The 27,335-nt window shown below is 42.7% G+C and overlaps 1 protein-coding gene across 3 annotated transcripts in view; it reads left to right on the top strand.

Moving 5' to 3' along the window:
- LOC101163560 (insulin-like growth factor 1 receptor) overlaps positions 1–27,335 on the top strand; it is a 50,029-nt gene that overhangs the window by 15,840 nt on the left and 6,854 nt on the right. For 2 of the 3 annotated variants that reach the window (XR_002872994.2, XM_023953672.2), the window contains 18 exons: positions 14,971–15,274; positions 15,367–15,503; positions 16,827–16,971; positions 18,387–18,595; positions 18,812–18,938; positions 19,929–20,164; positions 20,836–21,003; positions 22,108–22,315; positions 22,399–22,706; positions 22,802–22,935; positions 23,151–23,310; positions 23,396–23,495; positions 24,718–24,788; positions 24,865–25,094; positions 25,163–25,270; positions 25,612–25,774; positions 25,859–25,988; positions 26,083–26,217. Coding sequence is in view for 2 of the 3 variants with exons in the window: in XM_023953672.2 (XP_023809440.1) it covers positions 14,971–15,274; positions 15,367–15,503; positions 16,827–16,971; positions 18,387–18,595; positions 18,812–18,938; positions 19,929–20,164; positions 20,836–21,003; positions 22,108–22,315; positions 22,399–22,706; positions 22,802–22,935; positions 23,151–23,310; positions 23,396–23,495; positions 24,718–24,788; positions 24,865–25,094; positions 25,163–25,270; positions 25,612–25,774; positions 25,859–25,988; positions 26,083–26,217 (3,073 nt within the window). In the remaining variant the exon portion in view is untranslated. The remainder of the gene's footprint in view (positions 1–14,970; positions 15,275–15,366; positions 15,504–16,826; positions 16,972–18,386; positions 18,596–18,811; positions 18,939–19,928; positions 20,165–20,835; positions 21,004–22,107; positions 22,316–22,398; positions 22,707–22,801; positions 22,936–23,150; positions 23,311–23,395; positions 23,496–24,717; positions 24,789–24,864; positions 25,095–25,162; positions 25,271–25,611; positions 25,775–25,858; positions 25,989–26,082; positions 26,218–27,335) is intronic. The other variant, XM_023953673.2, reaches the window with a different exon arrangement.

The following is a 27,335-nucleotide window of genomic DNA, read 5'->3' on the forward strand; positions in this document are numbered from 1 at the left end:
AGGCCTGCATTCTCACGTGTTTACTTCCCTCGTTTGTTTTTTGGAGTCTGGTGTGGGTGTTCTGTCTCGTTCATAACTCCTTCAGGAAGAGTCGTGTCTCTGCAGGACGGGAGGCAAACGCGTTCCTTTCCCGCAGACCTGCACTCGCGGAGCGGCGTGGGGGATGTTTTTCTGGAGGAGATGAAAGCACATCATTAAAGTACAAAGAAGTTTTGTGGGATTTACTGGAAGGAATTTTTGTGTCTACTGTTGTCCCGTGGTCCAGGGGATTACTCTCTGAGCAAGAAGGGTGTTCAGAGCTGCTGCTTAACTTGCTGTTAGATTACTTTACTAGACATCACATCCCATTGTTTGTATTTTAGTCTTTGTACTTGCTTAGTTTCTGTCTTTTGTTAATACTATGTATTTATAATTACTTTATTTGCCATTTGGTTGAAAAGGTTCTATTTCTAGAGTTTGAAAGATGAATTTTTGGCGTCTCCTAGTGGTAGAACAAGGAACAGCAATGCAAGCAGTTGAATACATTTTATAAACCAGCTAACTAACAGGATGAATTTCGACTATTTTTGTGAATGTTTATATAATTGTTTTTTAAAATGATAAAACTTCAGTTCATTATTCCAACAAAGTGTAGTTGTTACTGCCAAAGAAAAAAAAAACAAATTTATTTGAATTTTTTTAAACATAAATTCACAATTCCAGTTTATTTTTCTTTTAAATGTTAATTTACTTTTCTAATTTCCATCCAAAACCAAAAAATTTTAGATAAGCCAAACTGTTTTCACAAAACTATTAAATCAGAGTGACCAAAGGGGGCATTTTCACTGATATGAGTCATTTTTACATCAAAAACTTAATGAAAGCAGTTTTTGCTTGAGATAAAATGTTAAAATCTATGATTGGATTTGATGATAAAGATTGCTTTGATTTTTAATAGGGGATGTTATCTTAAACCTCAGCCCTAGCGTCTTCAGCTGAAAAAAAAAGGTTTTTGACTTCACTCCAACTGTTAAAAAGAAAATTATAATCAATTCTCTCTAAATCCCTTTTATGAAATATATGTCCAGCAAATGATCAAGGATGCCTCATGCTGAACATACATTAAAAAAACAGAAACAGACGCTCTTTCTGTTTAAACATTTCAAAACCAAAGAAAACTTGTCTGAAAGTGGGAGTCAAACTGGGAAAGATGGAGTCATAAATCTGCAGTTTGTTTACTCAGAGATTCTCCAGGTCTGTATGTCCGGACATTTTCTAATCACTCGTTAATCTGCAGTAAAGTTGCAGCAATCTGGGGGTTTTCCACTTCTGGACTATAGTTATGGTTAAAAGCTCACGTTGAAGAGGAAGGAAGACTGTGTCAGATTTCTGGAAGTTATCGCGCAGTTTTGGCTCTACTTCATTTTGGCATTTTCGGCATTTTGCCTCAGCGTTGTGTTTTACTGAATACCAAAGAAATCCACTGCTTCTTTATACATTTTTTTTTAATGTAGATATCTTACTGTAGTGTTAATTCTTGACATTAAAATGGCTCAAATGTCAAAATATAATACAGATTCAGAACCTCTGGTGTCATGAATATTTGAGATTAAGCCTCAGGAGAATAAATTCTAGTTATTAAACAGTTTTCAGTAATTAAAAATCAATGGCAGCCCTAACATCCCGCATTTTACATCTTCCCATAAGACATTCCTTAACTTTTATTGACCTGCAGATTTTAGATCCTTCTTAAGACTTTTTTATTTTATATTTTTTGGTTCATCTGCAACTTTAGCAAACCCTTTCAAATATCAGGTGAACCGGAACAGATTCACAATTTCTCTTCAAAAATGAGAGAATATTTCTTTAAAAAACTGTAAATGCTGAATCTTTATACAAAAATTCAACATGAGGCAAAAAAACAAAACAAATGTATAAGAAAAGATGTTGCATAAGTATGAGCTTGACGTGATAATATTAGCAAAAACTTTTAGAATTTGTTTTTGCTTGGAGAAACATTTTTTGATGTAATTCTAACAAAGCGTGTAGCACAATGTTTATCTGGCTGCACACTTCCTTGAATCCCGAAGGGTTCCCCCTGAAAACACACGGACCCCTCACCCCGTCTTCGTCATCCGAGCGCATCCCTGACTGCTTTCAGTGAAGAGGCACACCCAGACCTGAAATTCCTAGAAGAGATCATTTCTGGTTTCGCCCGAGTCAAAGTGCCTAGTGTAAATTTGTGGAGCTGACTTGTGCTCCGTTAACACCATCAGGTCGACATGGGCTTCGACTCTGAGGGATCTGCTGTGCGTAGATTTGACGCCGCCTGTGTTTGACATGTTTAGCCTGAAACATTTATTTAGTCCTTCTCACTGTGATTGCAGACGAGCTAAGGGTCTTTTAGACGTGCTTTCCAATAATCTTTTGGCAACTGAATTCTTGGTATCTTATGTGAAAGAGGCTGGTGTGCTTCTGCAGCGTTTGGCTTCAGCTGTCTGACCAAGGAACATAAGGGGAACTTTCAACACGGAGCGAGCATGAAGGGCTGCAGTCACCCTAAACCACCACTGTGGAACTTTGTGTTCATTTCTGGTCGACTCTCCATAGAAAATGGACAATTCAAGGTTCTACATTAAAAAAAGTCTTTTCTTTTTGCCACTATTTTAATTTATCAATTAAGTTTTGATTCCAATTGAACAAGATCCTACATTTACTGAAAAAAAACTGTTTCCATTTTGTGCCTTTACCTGTTTTTATTATTGTAATAACACCAACACAACACGTCGGATCAAATCTCAATATTTATTCAAAAACAAAACACTTTATTGGAAAAAACCCCAAATATAAATTGTTTATCAAACCAATTATTGACTTACAATAAAAATTAGTGGAATATTTTATTATTATAAAAAGGTGTTTGCGGTATAAGGAATCTTTTATTTTTAAATAAATGGTTATTTTTTACTTTTTGTTACACAGTTGCTGTGAACACATTTATTTTTTATTTAAAATGAGTGGGACTGGGCTCCATTGTGAAAGCTTTTTCGTTTGGTCATCTGAGGAACCGCAGTAACTTAAATTTGTTATATTTTTAAATTTGGGGGACAGAAGGGGGGGGGGGGTTGGTTTGGTTTATAAGTTCCTAAGTAATCAGTTTCCAGGTAAAACCTGGTCACCAGTTCAATCCTTTCACCAGTACACCTCACTAAGACGTCAAAGCACTTTTTTTTCAGCTGCTGATTTGTTTGGAAGATGTAGAAACAGATCTCTTGGTTTAGTTAATGAAATCTGATCTGGTTAACCCCAACCCACCCTTCCAAAAAGCGTGTTTGCTCACTTACAGAGACTTTAAAGGGGAATAAAGTCAACACACACTAGCTGTGACGCAGGAGTAAACGTTTTCTGTCAAAAGGTCCATGGTTTGATCTCTGGTTCAGTCCACATATTGGAGTGTCCTTGAGCAAGACATTGAACGGCACACATATGAGTTCATTTCATCTTTTTGGCTTTGAACTCATCATAAATTGGTACACGTTCTCCTTGAGCCTCTTATCAGAAGAAACGGGTTGATGTTTTAAACGTCCAGGCCTTGACTGACTCCTGGTTGATGGTTGTCTTGAGCGTTTTCAACCTTGCTGCCTCATTCCCCATTTCCATCAAATTTCAAGGGTATTTGTCTCTTCTCTCAACATTAGGGGCTCTAGAGTATTACCAAATTGGTTGCAAATGCAACCTTATTCCTTAAAGATGCAATCTGTAACAATCTCAGGTCGTACCAGTGCGCTCAGACGTTCAGGGGCCGTGCGACTTATAGGTTGTTGTTCAACAACAGACTCATAACACCCACATTAGGGTTTTAACCAATCAGAGATGGTGACAGGTGTAAGCTCACGTGTGATTGACTGTGCTCAGTTTGTCTGGAGTCTTGGCACAACAACTAACAAATGAAGAAGTTTGTGTGTTTGTGGAAGCACCCAACAGCTTCAAAAAACCTTTACAGCAAGTCAAGTGTTAAATTCTTTTTTGCAAACTGAAAAGTAAACCTACATTTATTCGGAGGATTGATCTTTTTGAGCAGCAGTGGCTATGTTTTGCCAAAAACCCAGCTGTTTAAAGGGTAAAGACGATTCACGGCACTGACAGTTTTCAAAAGACAAAAGTAAAGCATGAAAGCTAAACAAAACTTTGAAAGTGTGTATCATGCAGGCTGGATGGAGGTCAGCAGAATGTTTGAGGCGTACAGACTCACTCTAAAAATCTTTTTTTGTGTGTTTTTACCATCTGAGCGGCAGGAGTCCATTAGAAATTCGCCTACAAGTTGTGGGCAAGACAGTGTAACCCAACCCCCTTTCATCTATCCGATTTTTGAGAGCGCTCTGTTTACACTCTCTCCCGCTGACTTACAGCCCCTCACACCCCCCAAGCTAGCATTATCAGGGCAACAAAAATGGCAAACAATATTCGAGCTATCCAACCGTACCGTTTTGAGCCAGATTCCAGCTCAGACGAGGAAAACAAAGATGTGTAAGTTTAAGTCCCATTAGTTGTCCCACACCCGTCTGCGTGAAACTTGTTCTCCGCATTTGACCCATCCCCTGGGGTGATCTGCAGACACTTGGAGTCATTTGGTGGTTTAACTCCAATCCTACCCCTTGTCGAGTGTCAAGCAGAGATATTTTTTGGGCTAGTCGTCTGCAAGTGGATGCATCAGAATTGAGCAGAGCATCTAGCGTACTTTGTCACAAATAAGCTCTTTAACAAACTGCATGTTTTCATCTGCTCCTGGTTAACTACAATTTAAAAAAGAAATACATAGAAATATATTTCAAGCTGGCTTTTCTTAATAAATTTCATGAGAAAGATGCCACAGGAACGTGTTAAAAATTCCTGTAAGGCTCAAACATTCATGCTGACCTGCATCCAGGTTGTAGTAGATGATACACACTTTCATAGTTAGTTTGGTTTAGCTTTCATGTTTACTTTTGTCCGTGTTGTTTTATCAATAGACAGTTATTTTATCTACTTGACCTTTTTTGTTATTTTTGTTTTACTTTTATGGAATTTGACATCTGGCACCGGTTAGAAAAGAAAGAAACCTCTCTTTTGATGTCTTCTGGGTGTTTGGCTCCTTTTTTCTTGTTTTTCTAAGCTTCAGTTGTTTGATATCAGATCATCTGTCTAATCTTCATTATTTATCGTGTTGTCTTTTGATGGGAAAAGACAGAAACAGAATGATCAGTCATCACTGTTTTCTCTCTCTATCTAAAGTTCAAATTCCACTTTAAAATAGAGGCTTAGTTTGGTGTGTGATGTCCTGGTGTTTCTCCTTGTCCTTGAGGCCAAAGCTGGTGTTCAGTCCTGCTGTTTGGATGTAGACATAATACAGAGAAGAGGCAGACTTGTTCTGTTTCTTTGTGTCTCCTTGGATTTGCAGACGCTGTGTCTTAAGTCTGGCTTTAATGTGAAAGTCTCAGAAATCAGAAAAAAACAAATAGCAAAAGCATTTGGCCTCCTCCCTCCTGATAGTGAGGAGCCACAGCTTTAGTTTTTTTTTTTTGTTTCCAGGTCAGTCAACAGACAGATGCCACACATTCTTTCAGTCTGTTTATTCACAACACCTTCTTAAGGATGAACCAGCAACTCTGTTTGGACTAGCTCTGCTGGGCTGTTAGCTTGTGTGCTTTGACTGTTAGAAAATGAAAAGAACAAACACGCCGTGGCCCGTCTTAGAGGTTTGTTGTGTTGACTCCATGTAATTGTTGGATTACAGACACTGAGCTGTGCAGACTGCAGATGGTTTCTTTGTTTTTCCCATCAATGTGTTATATTTTGGATAATTGACTGTAAATGGTGATGCAACAAAATAAAAGTGTGGTTTTATAATCATAGTTTCCTGGTTAATCTTTTTATTTTGGACAAAGTTTGATGTTTAGATTTGATGGTTTTGTTCTTCTTCAGATGTTTCATGTTCTCTGCACGCTCAACAATCTTTCAGCTGTTTTGTTTTGTTGTCAAAGCCTCCCGAGGAACTCGTGTGTTTCCTGACCTTTTTCTAGATACCGTAATCACACATTTCAGGTCCTACAAAATCATCTTGCTCCAGCGGACCACGGTTTGTCTGGGTGTGATGTGATGACTTGGTGACAGGCCCGGGGAGTTAGTCAGTTATAAAATCAAAGGACAGGCAAATCTTTAGCTGCAGAAGGTTAAAAAGACGCCTCGGTAAGGAGGTGGAGACAGTGGAGAAAATCCAGAATTCCTCTGGAAGTTCCTGTCATCAAACTTAAACTCTAAAACAAACTACTTCTTTATTAGGAATTAGGGTTGGGCGATGTCCCTTAAATTGGCCGTTGACGATGTTTGCTGTCAACCATCGGGATGGACGATGACATCGTCGGGGGGGGGGGGTATTTTTACATTTTTCGTTCTTATATAACTGCTATTCGTTATTTTGCTTTTTTCATTTTATTTCCCAACTAATGACTAATCCGCGATGATCCAGTATAAACTGAGGGAAGTGAGTTTAACAAAAGAAGTAACAAACAAAATAGAAAAGAAGTAGTCCGCTCCCGCACTTAACTAGCGAAGTGGACCGGCGGAGCGCGGACTTACAGCTTTGTGTTTGGTGGGAAGGGGGGGGGGGGGTACATGAGCGGTATGTGTGGGAGATTTAAGACTGCGATCCGTCCCGCAGCTCTAGGGGTACGAGCAACGGAACTCAGAACCGGGTCTAAAAGTGTGTCTGAGCACAGCTCGGATCGTCAGCACACACAGGGGTTTGAGCTTCAAAGCAGAAACGTGGCTCAGTCCTTAGAAAACATTCAAACAATGACGTGGATTTGTGTTTCCAGTCGTGTCCCGACTAAATAAAGGCTGATGTTATTCACAGCATGCAGCGCCACCCAAAGCTAATGTTGTTAGCCCGTGTTAGCATACTGCTAATCCTGGCTTCGTTCAGAAAAAGCACTGACCACACGGATCAAAATTCAAATGATGAGCGAACAGGTGTTTCATAATAACCGTAACATTATTAAAAGCACGTTTAGAAGATCATCTCGTATTTTACCGAGCTGACATGTCAATGTATATAGCCGCTCGGCGCTGTTTAACATTGTTTTGTATTGAATTGTTACATTCAATAAAGTTTGAAAAAAAAAAAGCCGCTGGGCGGACTTTATATCCTTCCGGTTTTCAAACCCTACTGCGCATGTGCGAATGATTTATTCCGACGGAAAGTGTGACCTTAGTGAACGTTTTTATATTCTGAAATCATTTTTCTGGGCCCATCTACACGGTTGGATTCTAATCCGACCATTGATCCCATCAAGATATTTTGTAGATGTAACCGCGGCTTATGGTGTCGACTCGTAACGTGGCGGGGGCGTGGCATCACGATGGTGGTCTCTCCATCGGGATGTCAGTCACCCATCACGATGGACGATGATATCGTCCATCGGCACAACCCTATTAGGAATAAAGCAGAACAAATGTGTAAATTGTCATTTTACATTTGTAGAGCACTAACTCTGTCAGACTGGATCAGTGGTTGGTTCCTCACAGGCTCTGTCAGGAGAAGTAGGTGACCAGCTATAGTGGGTTTCCTGTTGCAAAGTTCTGCAACAAATGAATCCAGGCCTCTTTGAACAGTAACCCTTAAACACATCCACACTGACTAAAACATCTGGGCTGTAAATACTAGAGTACTCTTAGCTGGTTTTTTGTATTTTTCAGAGCTCTGCAATGGTGTGGTTTATGGTTTAATTCTGCTTAAGTTTCTGGACACACACTGGGAGGACTGGGAGTGTGTGAAATTCCCAAAAAATGGGAAAACCCAGTGAGCGTGGAAACCTCCACTGGAGCAGTTTCTCATCAGCCGCAGTGACTCACATTCTGGTTGGAAATGTGTCGGCCTGCTGTGCTGAAGAAAACTATACATGTATGCCCTGAATTTTTTCTTAATATATTTCATGAGAAAGATGCCACAGGAACGCGTTAAAAATTCCTGTAAGGCTCAAACATTCATGCTGACCTGCATCCAGGTTGTAGTAGATGATACACACTTTCATAGTTAGTTTGGTTTAGCTTTCATGTTTACTTTTGTCCGTGTTGTTTTATCAATAGACAGTTATTTTATCTACTTGACCTTTTTTGTTATTTTTGTTTGAATTCACAATCAACTGATTGTGAATTCTCCAGGTTTAATGATAATGAGCTGAAATAGAAACTTTGATCAACTAAACATACATGTAATAAAGCTGCTTTATCCCTTCATTTAAAAAAAAAGAGAAACTTGAATAGAAATCTTGAAAGGACGCACTTATAGAAATAACATCCAAATTAACTTTGTGGTTAACTTCAGCAGTAAACGATTTTTTATTTTTTTTGTGACTGCAAGGAAAATCTAAACTAACTGGTCTGTATTTTTTAATAACGGGACCATCCCACGATGCCTTTTCATTACTGACGGTTGAGGGGGTTCATGTGGCGCCTCTGCCTCTCGCGACTACAAAACCAACTCCAAAACCCGAAAAACACACGCTAGAGGAAACGTTTGCAGATGTGTTCTGGTAACGGCTTCTCCGCCAGGCTAGCAGACAATCATACGACCTCCCATAATTGATCAAAAGTTTTTTGTAATAATCTTGTTTTATATTCATTATTTTTTATTAAAATTGTCAGCTACTGTATTTTCTGGGCTATAGAGCGCACCTGTATTTAAGCCGCATCCGCTGTATTTAAAAAAAAAATAACATTTACAAGCCGCACTGGGCTATAAGCCACAGATATCTGTTGAGAATTTTGATATTTACTGCAAGTACATAACGATTTTGTACCGTAAATGTACATGTATGTACCTAAACAGATTCTTTCAGGAACATTGCCTTTTATCGTGGCAGAAACTTTGCTGATTAAAACAGAACAGAACCAAGAGCAAATACCAGGTATTTATTTACCTGTGTTTGCAACCACAAGTCACTTTAATTGCCAGTTGGTAATTTGTCATCAGCTTTCTATCTGCTGAAGTGCATTGATATTCCGTCGGCCTTATTTTCGATTCTAATTCAGGTTAGAAAAATCCACAGAATAGCATCACCTTTGTATCTACTGCATGGTTCAAAACCTAGGAAAAAAGTAGTGGCTTACAGTCCAAAAAATATGGTATATTTCAAACAAAATTGGCCTTTTGGAACTTATTTCAGTACAAACCACCTAACTTTTTATCAATCACGAACAATCTAGTGCATTTAGTTTATTTACTTACAATCCAGCATTATTTGTCAGTTTATAGCGATAATTATGTTGAGGTGTAGATATTCGGGTAAGCGTTACAGCTCTAGATATTCATGGATAAAACAAGAGAAATGGTGTTACAGTACAGCCTCCTGCAGAAAACATGAAGTAAATGTTATCAGCCAGGAAGATGCTGACTCTCCTAAAGTGCTGACATGAGAGGAGGCCACAGTTCAGCCAGTGAACCTGTGAAACTTGAAGGATGTTGCTGGAATCAAACCAATGATGATCTCTATCTGAGCTCGTGAGCCAGCTGTGCTGTCATCAGTCTAGACATCTGCCTTTTATCTGCCACTGTTGAGCGGTATACAGCGCTAAAGCCATCTGTGTGGGACATCCTGTTCCTGTCATGCCTGGGATGGGGGCTGAAAAGAGGCTCAGGAACCAGCTTTTAAATCCACCAGTCTCTTTGATCGCTCCGCCTGCAAGGCGATTGGCGTCGAGTTTGGCTGCATGCGTGTGGGGCAGTTTTAGGTCTGCTGGGAAAAATCTGTTTGGTGGTTAAAAAACCCAGCAATGTCGGCGACGTTGAGCTCACGCCTGCTGCTGCTGCGGCGGCGGCGGCGTTTCCAGCCTGCCGTCCTGCTGGGCTGGGATTTCTGTTCCCCTTGAAGCTCTGCGTCTGCCTTTCGACTTACAGCCGTGATCTTAATCCCACAGCCAGACGTCTCTGTTATGACAGGAAAAAAAAATAAAAAAAGTCATTCCACCCAATTAAGGCTGCAAACTTACCAACTACTTATAACTGTTATTTGAACTCATTTAACAGCCAATAACGTGTATTTACAGCTGAATTATCATTAAAAAACCTGATCATAAATACATCTTTTGACCCAGGGATAGAAGTTGGTCTTGGGCAGTCACGTCATGGGTTGTTTGTGTCACAGATGATTTTTAACCAGCTCAATTTACAAGTTAGTGTTGACTTCACCAGAACGCCGTCGAGTGGATTGAGCTGTGTGGACAAACAGCACAGTCTGCTGTGTCTGGTAACTTTCCACAGTTTAGATTTGCATTTAACCACAACAAACAATCTGCCAATAAGGACTTAAGTTGATTAGAAGTCCGACAACACAGCCTTCTTTCCTGGAAGCAGGTTGGATCTTCGCCGTCTTACCCGGCAGACCTTCAGCTGCTCGTTTGACCCCGTTTTGCTTCCAGATCAGAGCTTCAGAACATTCACAGAAGTGAACGGCAGCTCAGATTATCTGTGTGGTTACTGCATGAAGGAAGAAACTAATTTCCGGAAAAGCGGTTCAGAACAGCTAAATAAATTCTGTCATGCATTTGTTTAGCCCTTAAATCATGCAGAGAAAGCTACTGCAAACCCTTTTGCAGAGTTTTAAGTCCTTTATGTAAACTTTTGTAAAGTTTCGATCTTCTACAGAACAAAACACATTTTTTAAGCTTTACAATTTCAAGTAAAGCTTTTTTAAAAACATTTTGTAAGCTTTAAAAGGGCTTTTAAATAGGAGCTTTCAGCTTTACTTTGAGTTGGATTAAAGAGGACTTGGAATGTAGTTTTATTTAGCTTTGCTGACAGTTTCAGTCGATTCAACTACAAATGTTTTGTCTTGGAAAAATATTTGAGGCGATGGAAACCTGTGAGATAAAAACCACAGTGTCTCTAAGATTATTTCTCAAGAAGTCTTTCAAATATTTCATGTGATATTTATTTTATGTTGGGTTAGCCCATATTTCATGCTTTTAATTCACTATAAACGCTTTTTATTACATGAAACTGTTCTTATTGAATCACACTACTTCTGTTCTAAAATGAATTTTCACTGAAGGTTATTTCAAAATGATCTCATTATATTATTACAGTATTTGATAAGCGTTCTTATTTATCCAGGGGATGTCTTGCAGTTGAGTCATTGCATGTTGTTGTTGACCTTTCGGCGTATCCCGTCAGGGGTCGCCTCAGGGAAGAAGCTTTTGCCGATTCGTGGTTTGGCAGGGAGTTTTACGCCGGACGCCCTTCCTGAATTCTTTTATGTGGGCTGGGGACGGGATAGAATAGTTTAGGCGATAAATGAAGGGTCTTTCCTAAGGACCCTCACTGGATGAAGCTCATTGCGCGATCCCAGGGATCCTGCGAACCACTCCTAACCAACTGAGCCGTCCAGACGCTTGAGGCATTGCATCTGGACTTAAAATCTTATAATCAGAGTAACACCCAGATTCTACGACTCAACTTCAATACTTCAACTATGCCTATAAATGGACTTCATAATTCATCATTCCGCCCTAAATATAGTGGTTGGTTGTGCTGTATGTAGCGGGGACCTGGTGTCTGTGATAGAATTCTGGAGTTTTGTTTCACTATGTTTACAAAAACGATTTCACTCCAGATCCATGGGGTGATTTCCCAGCATAATCTGCTTTTTTTTAAAGTCACTCCTCTGCAAGGTTAGGTCCAGACTCTGATGCCCCCCCACCACAACCACCACCCTTCTAATAATCACAGTTAAGGGTTCAATGCTGTGTTTGAGTCAGACACAGAACACGATTCCTACTTACACCAATTCTAACCAGTCCAGACCTTCAAGCAGCCACACACCATAACACCACCTCCCCCATGTTTGACTGTTTCCATCATTGTGTTGGACTCCAGCTGCTTCTGCTGTAGCTGCTTTCCAAAATATTTGAAATAAGGTTTTGGGAAAAATACAAATGTTTCTGCAAGACTTGAAAAACGAGTCTTGTGTTCCTTTTCTTTTGGACATGACTTCTGTTTGTGTCGTCTGCGTTCCTGACCTTTACCATCTGTGTGAAAGACACAATATCTGCTAGAGCTTTCCTCCTGTTACTTACCCCCCCCCCCCCCCCATCCCAGTGTCTTATGGCCTCCTGCTGCCTCTTCTACATCCACTTCTATCTCTCCTTCATTCAAGATCCAGTTTTCCTGCTGTTAGTCTTTAAAGCAAAAGTTACTGATTATCACAGATGATGACCACAGTCTAGACCGACTCTCACCTGATCAAACGCATATCTGGGAGATTTGTCGGGTGGCGGAGGAACAAAACAAAAGTTGAATACGTCTTTGAGGGTGGCGGGCAGCTTACACAGGTGTCTAATCTGGAATGCTTTTGTGTTTATGCAACGGTACAGTGTATTAAGGGCACACGGTTTAGAGTTCAAATGACACTCTCGCACCCTCCAGATATCTGAGTAACTGAGTAAAGTGAGATGAGCGTCTTGAAATGCCAGACCGCGTGGCTAAAAACTCCGTTAATGTGCAGGAGGAGGCTAAGAGCTGGGATGCATGGCAGGCATGCGGCGGATCTGCTCGTACCCGCTGACCCCTACACGTCACTCCGCCTTCACTGTCAGGCCGCTATTTAGGAAGCCACAGATTAGCGGCTCCAGTTAGCACCAAACTCCAAGCAGAGGCTGGACGACTCCTCCGCCGGATCCCATCGCCCTGCCGGGAACTCTCACGGCAGCGAAAGAACATTCTGTGCCAGGGAAATGCAGCGGCGGCGTCCTGCTGAGCACAAACTGTGAACTCGCTGGCTGCTGGGACCTGACAGGCCGCTGGTTCAGTCAGGACGGGGGGGTTTTTAACCGCGCACACATGCCCCCGAATGGATTCTGACACAATAAATGTGGGTTTGAAAAGCCTCAAACATCTCTCGTCCTTCTGCATAGCAGGACCGTCTCTCCGCGTCTTTCAGCAGTTTAAAAGGCACTAATGCATCAAGTTGTCTGGAATAAACAGCAGCTCTCCTTATTTTCTTTAGCAGACTGAAGGAAGTTGCTTTGTTAACATCTTCAAACAAAACAAAAAACACCATAAACTGCTCTGTGTTTGGTTTCTCTTTAAACACAGCCTCTGGCTAACCTAAGCAGCTGACATCATCCAGATGATAGTTATTCACTGCTTTTCCTTCACGCTAATCGCTTAATGGTGTGATTTGCTGTGTTTCCCTAACAACCAGGCTTTGTTTCCGTCGTGTCGAGTCTTGAAAGTCGAGGGCTTTCTTCTCAGTTGGACCGCTGCTTTCACCTGAGAGCTGAAGGTTTCCGTCATTACAGGAGCTTGTGTTTCCATCCCGCTCCACTGAGATTCTATAGAGAAAAGTCCAGACGGAGGTGCGGCTCCTGTTTTGTGCGTCCGTCACTGCAGTCGACTTCTGCGCCATCAGTTACGTGTTCCACCAATGTAAAGGAAGCAGCTGGAGCTGCAGGGGTTTAGAAAATCCTGCACTAGTTCTCGCTGAAGCCAGATTTGTTGAAAGTCTGTTTGCTGTATTTACATTTTTCAGAGGAAGTGAAATGAAGTGTTTGGATTTTAAGCCCCCCTCCTGTTGACGTATCGCCGGTTTGGTTGCTGGCAATACGTCATGTAAACCGGCTGTTTACATGTCACTTCACTAAATGCAAATCATTTGTTCGGGCCTGAAGCCACTGCTGTCCCGACAGCAGTTGGTCCACGCCACGTTCCATTCTTACGCGTTCATGTACAGTGCAGAACAAAAGTTTGGACACACTTTTGGTCCATACTGTAAGTAGTGAAATGCTGGTGGGCTTTAGGGGAAAACGTCATTTTATAATCAGTAGAACAGGCGTTGGCAGGGGTTCTAACCCGAGAACAGCTGTTTTTCTCCAGAACAGTTTCTGTTTGGTGTGATTTAAAAATAAAAAAAAGCTCAGTCAGAAGGCTGGAACAAGGCCATCTTGTTTCTGATATCAACTTTTTTTAATATTATCTTTACAAAGACAAAACAGAAAGCTCTCAGCTGCATTTTTTTTTTGTTCCAAGATGAAATAGACACATTTATTTCATTGTAAAGTATTGATACCAGACAGTGTTTGGTTACAAATTTCAAGTTTGTCTTTTTAATTCGCCCAGCAACACCAGCGTATGAAACTGGACGCTACTTCTTAAACGTATGTAGGCGTGTGCATCTTTCCTTCTCGCACGATTCGATACACATCTCCATACCTGATCCACGAATCGATACCCAAAAGATTCAACTAACTCGCTTAATTCTGTTACCTACGTGGATACAATCTAAAAATGATTCTTTTGGATTTTAAAACTTTAAATAAAAGTGCTTTTTAACATAAAAACTTTTTTTGTTGTAGTTTCTAATTGGCCCTAACCCTTTTTGACAAAGCAGATTCAAGCATTAAAACCTGCATTTTGTGTCTTTTAGGCTGTTCTTTGTGGATATAAAAGTGTCATAAAACATTACTCAGGTATTTTTGAATGTATTTTGAATTAATGCAGGTATTTAGTGCAAACAACACACACTGTCACAGACCACCTGTAGGTAGGATGATGATAGTTATAGAAAATATAAAACATCTTTTTCCTCTAGATTTCCTCTTGGGATGCCACAATTCTCTGCTTAAAACTGAACTTTCTGTCATAACTTTGACCTCAATTGTGTGATTCCTACTTCCTACAGCAGTGCACTAAATTTCAGACGGATTTCTTATTTATTGTTTTATTGTATTACACCAGGCTTAGTTTGAGCCAACTGGACGGTATTTATTCATTGCTACTCACTTATTAGCCACTAAAAAAAATGATTTTCCATGTTTTTGTTGTTAGGATTAGGGTCACAAAATCGTGATCCAAAAATTAAGGTTTGAGCTGAATTGTGGGAGAAGTGAGTCTTTGCATCCCTAATTTCCTCAGTGTTTTTCTAACAGTTTCCCTTTTCTTCATAATTTATCTTCCAGAGTGTCCACCAAGCTGTGGAAGGCGAGCTTGCACCGCTGAGGGGAAGTGCTGCCATCCGCAGTGCCTGGGCAGCTGCACGGCTCCCGACAGCGACGCGGCGTGCGCGGCCTGCGTGCATTACTTCCACCAAGGGCGCTGCATGGCGGACTGCCCTCCAGGCACCTACCGGTTCGAGGGCTGGCGTTGCATCAGCGCCAAAGTCTGCTCTAAAGTCCACCACCCGGACTTTGACACCTTCGTCATCCACGGGGGAGAGTGCATGCCTGAGTGTCCGTCCGGTTACACCCGCTCTGCCACCAACAGGTGAGAAAACGCATCACTCAGAGTCTCCTACACCTCCTCACCTCATTTTCGAGGTTCAGATGTTGGCTTAATGTCCCCGTCCTCCTCCCCAGCATGCACTGCACAGCCTGTGATGGTCTGTGCGACAAAGTCTGCGACGGGAAGGTCATCGACTCCATGGATGCCGCCCAGTCGCTCAAAGGCTGCACCGTGATCAAAGGAAACCTGCACATCAACATCCGCAGAGGCCGTGAGTACCGTGGCGAAGCAGAACTCTGCCCGCCGGGCCCAAGAGTCACTAAACCGCAAATGTTTGGTTTGGTTCTCCATACATGAAAATGTTCTCTTCCATTCACACTGTGAGGTTCAGGTTCTCCTCTCTGAAATCTGTTTCTCCAAACAAGAGAAACGGATGGCAATCTTTTTAGAGAACTTTGTGTTTTAAAACAAAAAAACTATCTTTAAAGTCCCTCTACAACTATATTTTGATTTGTTGTAAAAACGCCCCCAGTGGTCTTTTAATTGTGATGATGCCATTTTTAGCCAAAATCAGAAAAACGTCTTTTGTTTTTTAAGACACAGTGGCTCTGTCCGAATTCCCACCCTAACCCTTAACTACTGAAAAACTATTTAGTGCGGCACTATGTAGTGTCCTGAAATGAAAAAGCAAATGGGACACCATGCTCACTTTTCACTTTTTTTTCCTTTTTAACGGCAGGTATGACGTCATCGATTTCATAAAGTTAAAATCGACTTGATATGAGCGTTTATTTATGGATCCACTGTCTTTTGAAGATAAAAACGTCGATGGTTTATTAAAAAATTAAAGAAAACTAAAAAAATACATTGAAAGACGCAATGCATTGTGGTCTATATTCTCTGATCCAGTGAGCATCGATGGACACTGGTTTTTTGCAGAGGCTTTTGTGACTTTGGAATTGTAGATTCGGACAGCACTACAAAATGGTGATACACTACTATACAGTGAGGAGGGACAGAATGTCTGCAGAGGGGCAGAAGTTTATTAGAAATTTGCCTCTGAGGTGTGGGTGGGACTGTTGGCGTGGACGCTGATATCCCATCATCCCTTTAAAATGCACTCTCTCCCACTAGCTTACAGCTTGTAGTATAAATATTTGTGACGTCTGAGATTCTCAATCCTACGTGTCAGGCAACGTAATAATTGGCCATAAATTGCAGTATAATGCTTTTACTGCAATATAAGATATAAACTAAAGCAGTGTGCTGCTGTCACCAAAAGGAAACTGTCGATAAAGGAAAACTTTCAAGGGTTTTCGGCTGAAATCTCTTCCAAAAAACTGATTTTGTGTTAAATTTAGTCAACAATTTAGATAAAACATGATTGTGAAGGAGTGTCAAATCCCATTCCTGTCTCTTTAAGTCTTTGTTTTTTGTCTTATGTTTGGTTGATTCTGTTCTAAAGGTATAAATGTTGGTGTTTGAAGATTCTAAAAGTGAGAACCGTGGTTTGATCTGTGAATCGTTGATCTTCTTCCTGTAAAGCGGGCGAATTGAAGACATTTGTGCGTTTGCCGCTTCCTGTGCGTTTCAGACAACATGGTGGCCGAGCTGGAGAGCTTCACGGGTCTGATCCAGAGGGTGACGGGTTACGTTCGGATCACCCACTCCCACACACTGACCTCCCTGGCTTTCCTGCGCAGCCTCAGATACATCGACGGAGAGACCCTGCTGGAAGAGTATGACCTCAAACACAAACCCTCTCTGCCGCAGACACACAAACACACAGCCTGACACAACATGACTCCTCTGATGCCGTTGTGTTTAGTCCTTCATTAGTCCTGCTCATTTTTGATCATCTTTTAGGTGTAAGTTTGAAGGAAACAATACTACTTTTGTTTTTGTTTTCACTACACAGCTAACAAAATGTAGATTTTGTTTATAGTTAAATCAATTCCTGTTTCTTAAACCTTTAAATCTCTTTTAAATCTGGGAGAAGTGTATGAAGCTGAGAGAAAAGAAGCCTCTCCACAGGAATGTTTGCATTTTTGTTTAATCTAAGGGGCTCCGAACATACATTTTGTTTAAATCTTACACAAAAGCTACTCTAGAAATTACAAAATGTACTTTTAAAATGCAAATTCTTTTAAAAACTATTAGCAAAGCTATGTGTGAAAAATGTACCTGGAGTCAGACCAACGTGGTTCAAATATGCTTACAAAGAACATCAGTGACTCATGACTCTAACAGAAAGAAAAGTTCTGCAATCTTTTATGGCTTTAAGCTGAAGAGACTTGGTTTCTGGAGCAGAACCGTCCACATGTAGGTCAAAAACAATTAAAAAAAAAAGTTCTGAAAAGGTTCTGTTTATGTGTCATAAACGCCGTCATGCATTTGTCTCCACCGACACAAAAAGGCTGAATAAGTGTTTCCACAAATATTTATTTGCAGTGATGTGTTTTTCCTTTCAGGGGCCAAAAACTTTGAAACAGTTTTAAGCCAAGTTGGGCCGGTTATCTCTTTTAAATATGAAATCATTTACAACTTTCTTCTTTTTCCACTTTGTTTATTTGTGTGCAAAATGTATTTAAACAACAGAAAGAAAGAAAAAACTACTTTCTTTAAGCACAGAAAACTTGGGTTATTTGAGGAATCCATTTTTCTTATTATATAACAAAAAGCCCTAAAAAATTATAGTAGTAATCTGTGAAATAAATGTGTAAATCGCATGTGGATCACTGCACTTTGGAGCTTGTTATGGAATCTGCGTGATTCCAACAGTGCACGTTGGATTTGGTGAACTTTCAGCAGACCTTGAATGCAGCACAGACCTTGACTGGTCTCTGAAGAGGCTCTCAGGGTCACACGGTCCTTCACTCCCTGCCTCTTCTGTTTGTCTTTGAGCCCAGGGGAGTCTGGCTGTCCCAAGGCCCACATTGCTGTCATTCCTTGATGGCTGGGTGTTACTCAAGGAAAAAAAACTGTAAAAAACAAGCAAAAGGGCAAACAACTGTTTATTTGTTACATTTGAACTGTTTTAAGGTCTTTAGAGTTTTTGAATTCAAGGATAAAAATATCAGCTAGAATTGTAGCAAAGCTGTTTTCCTGTTAAAGTCGTCGTGTTGAGTCAAGTTCCTCTCCTTTGTCTCTCCAGCATGTACGCCTTCTCGGCGTTCGACAACCAGCAGCTCCAGTACCTCTGGGACTGGAAGCAGCACAACCTCACCATAAAAACAGGAAAGCTGTTCTTCAGAGCCAACCCCAAGCTCTGCATGTCCGAGATCCGCAAGATGTGGACCAAGACGGGCATCCGGGAGCATTTTCAGGAGACAGACTTCAGAAACAACGGCGACAGAGCCAGCTGTAAGGGTCTAAATGAGCTCCGGTCGAAAGACCACAAACATTTTAATCACTGCGTCCCCCGTTCATGAGCCGGAGTTAGTTTGGAGCAATTTGCAAACACTTTCTCTGGAGTTTATTGCTCGTTTCCGCCATATGTTGGTATTTATCTGGCCACAGTTTGTCGCACACATGCTGAAGCAGTTAGGGATTCTCTCTGACTCACTGCTGCCTCTGCAGGTGAAAGCACAATCCTGCGCTTCAAGTCCAACAGCACCCAGAGCACCAGGATCATCCTGACATGGGAGCGCTACCGGCCCCCCGACTACAGAGACCTCATCAGCTTCATCGTGTACTACAAGGAGGCGTAAGTTTCTGCCGCGCCCACTCCCATAACATTGGATCTATTTCCAAAGCGTTCCCATTGGTCTTTTAACTATGATGATGCCCAAATCTTGTATCGATTTCCAGGAATAGTTTTCTGCAGAGTGGCAGGAATTCACCTCTGAGTTATGGGTGGGACTGTTGGGGTTGGGCGACCCCGCCCCCCTTCCCCTCCCCGTTGCAGGGATCTCGAGACAGGGAGATTTCCTTCATTAAAAATAAATGCTCTTTTTCAAACGGCATTTTTTTTCTCGTTTTGCTCACGACTCACAACGATTTGCAATTTTGAGTTTATTTTTCCCATCCTAATTCAATAACATTTTTTTCCAAATTTGGAAGCACTTCTGCAGGAGCAGAGCCAGAAATAAACCAAAACTCCAGTTTTGCTGTTGTTTAGTAAACAGAACTGTCATCACCCCGCATTGTAGGAAAAAAGTTTAAGACCATAAACAGGAGGTTATGGGAAGATCTTACCTTTTTTTTCCTCATAACTCTGGATTTTTTTTTCTCTTTGACGTAATGTTTAACATTTTCTCTATAAGATTTGACTTAAAGTCACACACTGATCATCTTTTCATCTCTTCTAAAAGGGTTCCCAGTGGTCTTTTCAGTCTGAAGCCATTTTCTAGGACATAGTTTGACAACAGAGAAATGCTTTTTTAAGTTTACCTTCCTCAATAAATGTCCTACATCATCCTAAAAAATGCCACGTGAACATGTTAAAAACACAATTTTCATGGGAGTGGGTCTTTAATCTTTTTTTTTTATTCATCAGAACTCTAAATTTAAAGTCTAAAGAGAATTTTTTTGGTCAAATTCTGATCCCAAACTGAACTTTTTACATTTGCTGTGTGATTTTGGACTTCATTCCCAGCATTTTCTTCAGAAATTCTTGGCTTTTCCTGTCGGTTTCTGACTGTAATCAGCTTCCTGGGGTGTGAATGTCGTGGGACATGTCTGCTCTCTCTTCTAGACCCTTTCAGAACATCACAGAGTTCGAGGGGCAGGACGGCTGCGGCTCCAACAGCTGGAACATGGTGGACGTGGAGCTGCGGCCCGAGAAGGACTCGGACCCCGGGGTTCTGCTGTCCGGCCTGAAACCCTGGACGCAGTACGCCATCTTCGTCAAAGCCGTCACCCTCATGGTGGAGGACAAGTTCATGCCCGGAGCCAAGAGCAAAGTGGTGTACATCCGCACCAGCCCTTCACGTGAGTGCTGCCGGAAATGGCGCCTTGACCCCTGAAAAAGTATATAAAGTGGCGTCAGTTGCCATAAACGGGTCTTTCTTTTAACTAAAGTGGTAACAATCACGATAAAATAACTTCTTTAATCAAGAAGCCGATTGTTCCTGTGCTCCAGAGGAAGACAACATGTTTACGTCCATCATAGGTGGTCTGGTAATGTTCCCGTCCACACCTGCACACTGCTGTGTTTGTGCTGCGGTAATCTGGCTGTAATTAGTGAAAAAAGCTGCCCTTTACGCCAAAAGGCAAAACAGCCAGTAATTAGTGTAAACAGTCTTTCTGACGCAGTTCTGGACTGGCTGGCCGCGCTGGTGACCCGGCCCTTTAATGAAGCTCGTTTTCCGGCCGTTTGGCTTCAACCTGGAAACGGCGGCTGCAGCACTTCAGACCTGAGATCCATGTGCGATGGCTCCTCCATGACAGTGTGATATCATTCCTGGCTTCCTCTCAAACACGCCATAAAAGAAGATAATGAGGAACACGCTTGGAAATAAACACAGCTGCACCAGAGAGGAGCCTTATTTACCTAAGCCATGCATGAAAAATAAATCCAGCTGCTGCGTGAAGATGTTCCTGCCACGGCCGTGGGGCCCTCCGCGTTCTAAACGCCTCCTGGGTTTCTCTGTCTCTTTCAGCACCCACCATGCCCCGGGACGTGCGGGCGTACTCCAACTCCTCCACCCAGCTGGTGGTCCGCTGGTTGCCCCCCGTCTCACCCAACGGGAACCGGACATACTACCTCATAAGGTGGCAACAACAGGCGGAGGACCGCGAGCTGTTCCAGCACAACTACTGCTCCAAAGGTATCCACTGTGACAGCGACACAAAATGGAACCGTTTTAGTCATTTTCTGGATATTCTAACAACCCCTGACGACCAGCTATGCAAACTTCTAAACCAGACATTTGGGGCTTTTCAGTGATCCTGAATGTGAAGGGGCGGGGCTCTGGGAGTTGTAGTTTTTATGGATTTGACTGGGCAAAAATGTTTTTTCTCTGATAGGAGGTTAAAAAATCCTGACAGACGTCGCCTGAGATTTTTCGACTCTTTTTATCCGTTGAGAGAGATTATGAATAAAGTTTTGTCTGTTTTTATAACCGTAACCGTAACTTTTATCCAGACTCTCCCCAACAATCAGGATGTGAACAGAGATCTCTTTTTTTTTTTTTTTTTTAATCATCGCCGTGTTACAAAGAGTGGTTCCGATTCAGAACCGCTTTATAAAAGTAGATAATCAGTCGCATCACCTGGATCGCCGTTATCGGGGCCCCACTCTGGAGCCAGGCCTGGGATTGGGGCTTACATGTGAGCGCCTGGTGGCTGGTTGGATCCAGAGCTCAAAAGGGGGCGGCCCCACCAGCCCGAACCCAGTCATAGAATGACCCCATTTCAAAATATCAAAATACATTTTCCAAAAATGAAATCTGTTCCTTTTCTTGGTTGAAAGTTGTTGTTGTTTTTCTTTTAGTTTTTATCAAGGAAGGAAAAAACTCTTTGACCTAAATATGTCATAAAAATATAACATTCATTTTCCTTCAGTATACTTAAAAACTTTATTCTGAAAGTTTCCAGATTGTTTTTCTTTGAACTCTGGTAGTAATTAGATTTTTGCAATTTGGCTTTTGAAATCTGTTCCAGTTTACATTATTTACTTGTTTCAAACACTTAAAAGCTTCAGCTGGTCTGTTCTTGGCAAACAGCTCAGATCTGCTTGGATAAAACAGACATAAAATGCTGCTGCTTTTCCCCATTTGTTCTCCACGAGAAGTAGAAACAGCCGTTGCCGTGGATACTTGAGCTTCCCAGCATCTCGCTTCATCTGACTGGGATTTGGTCGTCCGTGAGAACGGGCTCAGCGGTCCAGCTGCTGCTCTTCACTTCTCCTCCTCCTCCTCTTTCTCCTCCAGAGCTGAAGATCCCTGTGAGGATCGCTGCCAGAGGCGTCGGAGACCAAGAAGAGGAGACGAAACCCACCAAATCCGATACCGAGGGGGCAAATAAAGGCCCGTGCTGCCTCTGCCCCAAATCCCCAGAAGTCCTGGAGGCTGAAGCTGCTGACGCCTCCTACAGAAAAGTCTTTGAGAATTTCCTGCACAATTCTATCTTTACGCCAAGGTACCACGTTTCCTTTACTGAAGCCACAGGGGAAGAAATCCTTTCTTAAAGTTTCCATTTCTCTGTCGTTCTTGCACCTTTAGGCCGGCTGATCGGCGCCGAAGAGACGTCTTTGGTATCGCCAACTCCACATACGCGGGGCGCCACAAGTCCTTAAGCAACACCAGCGCCGACCCGCCTCCCCACACAGCCGGAAACAGCAGCGGCGCCGCCGAACCGGAGCCGGCCGACCAAGAGTACGAGTTCCTGGAGCAGTCCGTGACGGAGCGTGAGCTGCAGATCTCCGGCCTCCAGCCCTTCACCGTTTACCGCGTCGACGTTCACGCCTGCAACCGACAAGTCAAGGAGTGCAGCGCCGCCGAGTTTGTGTTCTCCAGAACCAAACCAGCCGGTCAGACCCGACAGAATCCTGTTCGCAGATTGACGTTCAGGAAAGTGGCTGACGATTATTTATTTATTTTCCCCCCCGCCCGTGTGGTTCTGCAGAAAAGGCCGATGACGTACCAGGCCCGGTGACCTGGGAGGGCCACAAAGACTGGGTGTTTCTGCGCTGGCCTGAGCCGTCCCATCCCAACGGGCTTATCCTCCTCTACGAGATCAAGTACAAACTGGCTGCAGAGGTAAGAGAGATGCAAAGAACCTTAAAAAACATGATGCCACAACGCAGAACCAGACAACAGGATCGTCCTGATGGACTCTCTGCAGCTGCAGGGACTGATTATTACTGGATCGTAAAGCAAAATGGGACACTGTCCCAAACTGCAAAACTCCAAATTAAAAGCAGCAGAATCTTTCAGCTGATCTGCTCTTGTGTCTTCTTCTCTGTGCGACTCAGAGCGAGAAACACGAGTGCGTGTCCAGACAGCTCTACCAGACCCAGCAGGGCGTTCGGCTGACCAACCTCAGTCCAGGAAACTATTCAGTCAGAGTGAGAGCCACGTCACTGGCCGGCAACGGCTCCTGGACGCCACCGCTGGACTTCTACGTGGCAGAAAGTGAGACACGCACACGTTCACGCCTCATCTGCAAAAAAGAAGAAAAAAAAACCCTCGCCTACAGACTAACCGTTTGTCCCAACAGGATACGAAAGCGCGCTGTACGCCATGGTCTTCGTTCCCATCATCATCGTCATCCTGATCAGCTGCATGGTCGTCATGTTGGTCGCCCTCAACAGGAAAAGGTGCGTGATCAAGCGTGTTTTCTGTGTTCCAACCCAACTGTGAGAATTAAGGATGTTTACAAACGAACCCTTTAACACCAGAGATGTCGCCAGCGACCCTTAAATAACACACACGCTTTGACATGGCGTAACCCTTCCCCCGTTAAGTGAGCAACGTGAGTCGGCGCTGAAAAAAAGCGTATTTTCATAACGGCTTTGCTCCGATATGCAACACATTACTGACGTAATAACAATAATAGCTGATTTACATTCATTGTGTAAACACTTCACTAGTGTAGCATTGTATGTCGGCACAAACCCGCTTTTATCCGCTTCAGAATGCAAGGGAACTGCGTTTATTGCACAAACGGTTACAGAGTCACTGGAATCGAAAGAATGTGAACACTGGAGTTGAGCTCCGGTGTTAAAATGTTACAAAACTGAACTCCTTCACAGCTTGATGTGAACTTAAAAACCCTACCTTCACCTCAGCATCTCCAGCAGCTGAAGTAGTTTTCTTCTCACACTTTCAGTCCTTTTGGATACAACCAAAGGTAGTGCTAGAACCCAACTTGCAACCCTCCAATCGGAGGTCGACCGTTGCACCTCTGGCCCCACAGCTGCAAACCCACAAAAGTGTATCAGTAGAAACTCCTGCTGTAAATGGATTTTTTCAATTTTTCGTTCCAAAACCTGTCGTTGCTGTGTGATCTACCACCACTTTAGATCATAAAACCAAAGCAAGGTCGCCGTGCGCTAGATCCAGGTTCATCTTTCTGGGTTTTTTTTTACACAGCACATTGTGTCCTGATTGGCTGTAGACCTTGTCAATCAATCTCTTTGCCGTGTCTCCTGTACAGAAAGGGTTCAGTTTGTCAAATCTACATAAATCTTTATTTTTATTCTATAAAACTGTACTTATTAATCAATGAAAGTTTGAACTTTGAGACTTTAAACGCAAGACAAAAGTAGGAAAATGTCTGTCGAAGAAAAGTGTACAAAGTGTGTAGTGAGGAGTTTTACGGCCTTAAAACTTCTGTAGTCCCCTTTGGTGGATTACAGATGTTTTATCGCAGGTAAGTTTAGAACATACCCGCCACAATAAACAGGGGACCACTGTGATTCAGGGTAAACTTGTGAAAGTGTAAACAAAAATGTTTACATTTTTCTGCGTCTCTTAGATGCTAAAATGTGATTTTTTTTTTTTTTTTTTTTTTTTTTTCCTTTGATGCCTTTTCAAAAGGAACAGCGACCGGCTTGGAAACGGAGTCCTGTACGCCTCGGTGAACCCGGAGTACTTCAGCGCTGCGGAAAGTGAGTGGCTTCCACTCGCGGGACGCCGTCCCTCTTGATCCACGTTAACTTCAGAATGAATGTTTTTCCTGCGCAGTGTACGTACCAGACGAGTGGGAGGTGGCGCGCGAGAAGATCACCCTGTGCCGGGAGCTGGGTCAGGGGTCGTTCGGCATGGTGTACGAGGGCGTGGCCAAAGGCGTGGTCAAAGACGAACCGGAGACCAAGGTCGCCGTCAAGACGGTTAACGAGTCGGCCAGCATGCGGGAGAGGATCGAGTTCCTCAACGAGGCGTCGGTCATGAAGGAGTTCAACTGTCACCATGTGGTAGGTTTGGGCCCAGTCCGCCACTTCCTGTCCAGCCTCTTCCTGCAGTCATGGTGCGTTCTCCGCAGGTTCGACTCCTGGGTGTGGTCTCCCAGGGCCAGCCCACCCTGGTCATCATGGAGCTGATGACGAGAGGAGACCTGAAGAGTTACCTGCGCTCGCTGCGACCTAAAGAGGTTTGTCACGGTCGGCGTGCAGCCGCACAAAAAACGAATCCTTTTGAGTCCTGAAGGTGAACCGAAAACTAAAGCGGGAGCAGCAAAAGAGATGGTTCTGATGAAACCAAACCATCAGTCAAGATCTCACACCTGTCTGATGTTCCAATCCTGACTGGATTAGGATTATCTGCAGGTTTTATTTGTTATATAAGCTTAAAAGCTCTGAGGTTCACATTTCTGCTGGATGGGTTTATGAACTCGCTAAAATACTTTATTTATTTATTTTTTTTACAAAAACCAAAATGTTCTAGCAGTATATTCAGCAATAAGAGCTCCTCGTTCCTCGCCTGTTTCCACAGCAACAGTGGTCCAGCCTGTCTCTTCCTCCTCTGAAGAAGATGCTTCAGATGGCGGGGCAGATCGCTGACGGCATGGCGTACCTCAACTCCAACAAGTTTGTCCACCGAGACCTGGCAGCCAGGAACTGCATGGTGGCCGAAGACTTTACCGTTAAAATCGGAGGTGAGGACACGAGCTAAATCCACGACCCGGCATCGTTATTTATGAGACAAAATAAAAAACAACAACCTTTTTGTGTCCGAGCAGACTTTGGCATGACCAGAGACATCTATGAGACGGATTACTACCGTAAAGGGGGCAAAGGTTTGCTCCCCGTCCGCTGGATGTCGCCCGAGTCTCTGAAGGACGGCGTCTTCACCACCAACTCCGATGTCTGGTGAGCGGCCGGGTGGCCTCCTTCTTTCCCCCCGCGTCGTTTCCAATGACGTCCCGTGAGTGCGGACATGAACATGTCTCCTCCCACCCTGCAGGTCGTTTGGAGTTGTGTTGTGGGAGATCGCCACCCTGGCAGAGCAGCCGTACCAGGGTCTGTCCAACGAGCAAGTGCTCCGCTTTGTCATGGAGGGGGGGCTGCTGGAAAAGCCGCAGAACTGTCCCGACATGCTGTAAGAAAACCACACGCGCAGACTCACCGTCCCCGCCCCCCAGCTAGCTTGAGAGAGCGACAAACTCACATCTTTGAGGGATCGATGTGAAATAGAAGTGGAACGATTCATTTTAACTGTTCAAGTCATATCATAGTTTGTGGTTTACGATACGATTCCTAGTCCATTCTTTTCATTTGGAAACTCTTTTCTAATAGTAGAGTTCGATTCCATGGAACTCTTGCCTCAGATCCATCTGGTTGCATCTTAAAAATCAATACATGGATGAATCAGTTCATCATGAAAGTTCTGATAAAGTCCACTTTGTGGAGGAACTTGCAGCTTGAAGTTCATGTTTTTAAAAACCCCAACTCCTCAGCTGTCATGACTGAGCCCTTCTTCCTCTAAAACCGTGTCAGAGCAGAAGCTGCTGCTACGACTTCTGAACATCCAAGTGTGTAGGTTGTTATAAAAAGAAGACTTTTGGCCTGAAACTGACACGTTAAACATGTTTTTACACTCTGATGACGTTCACACAAAAACCAACCACAACATATCAGTTTTTTCGTCTCTATAAACTTTAGCTCAACTCTTAACAATTGCTTATTTGATGATTTATGAAAAATCTTTTTAAAACAGACCAGGGGCCTCATTTATAAACGTTGCGTACGCACAAAAGAAGGCGTACGCCACTCTCTATGCAATAATTGAGATTTATAAAAAGCAAACTTGACGGGAAAATGTGCGGTCCTTCACGCAAGCTCTGACCAAGGCGTACGCACAAAAACGGGTGAAATGAGAAACGGCGACGCCGTCGGCAGATGGAAGAAACACGTGAAAGTGAAAATGACAATACTGCCTCTCAGAAATAACATGAAGACTTCACAAAGCAAGTCTTACAATTAACAGCCTACACGAACACGTTTGATCGATCAGCAGTGAATCAAATAAAAGAAAATCAAACGAAAATTACAACAGAAATTCAAATGAACACATATTTGCAAAAAGAAAAGTGAAATATTTTCTGCAATATTGGCATGTTGTGCAATTCATCTTCATAAATAATATAGTTAACAGAACGAAATAATGTACCAAACTGACATTCCCGTCAATGTGTCCGTATGGCGGAGCAAACATAG

Source organism: Oryzias latipes, chromosome 3, assembly GCF_053564925.1.
Source record: "Oryzias latipes strain Hd-rR chromosome 3, Olatipes_Hd-rR_3.1".
In the NCBI taxonomy this organism is placed as follows: domain Eukaryota; kingdom Metazoa; phylum Chordata; class Actinopteri; order Beloniformes; family Adrianichthyidae; genus Oryzias; species Oryzias latipes.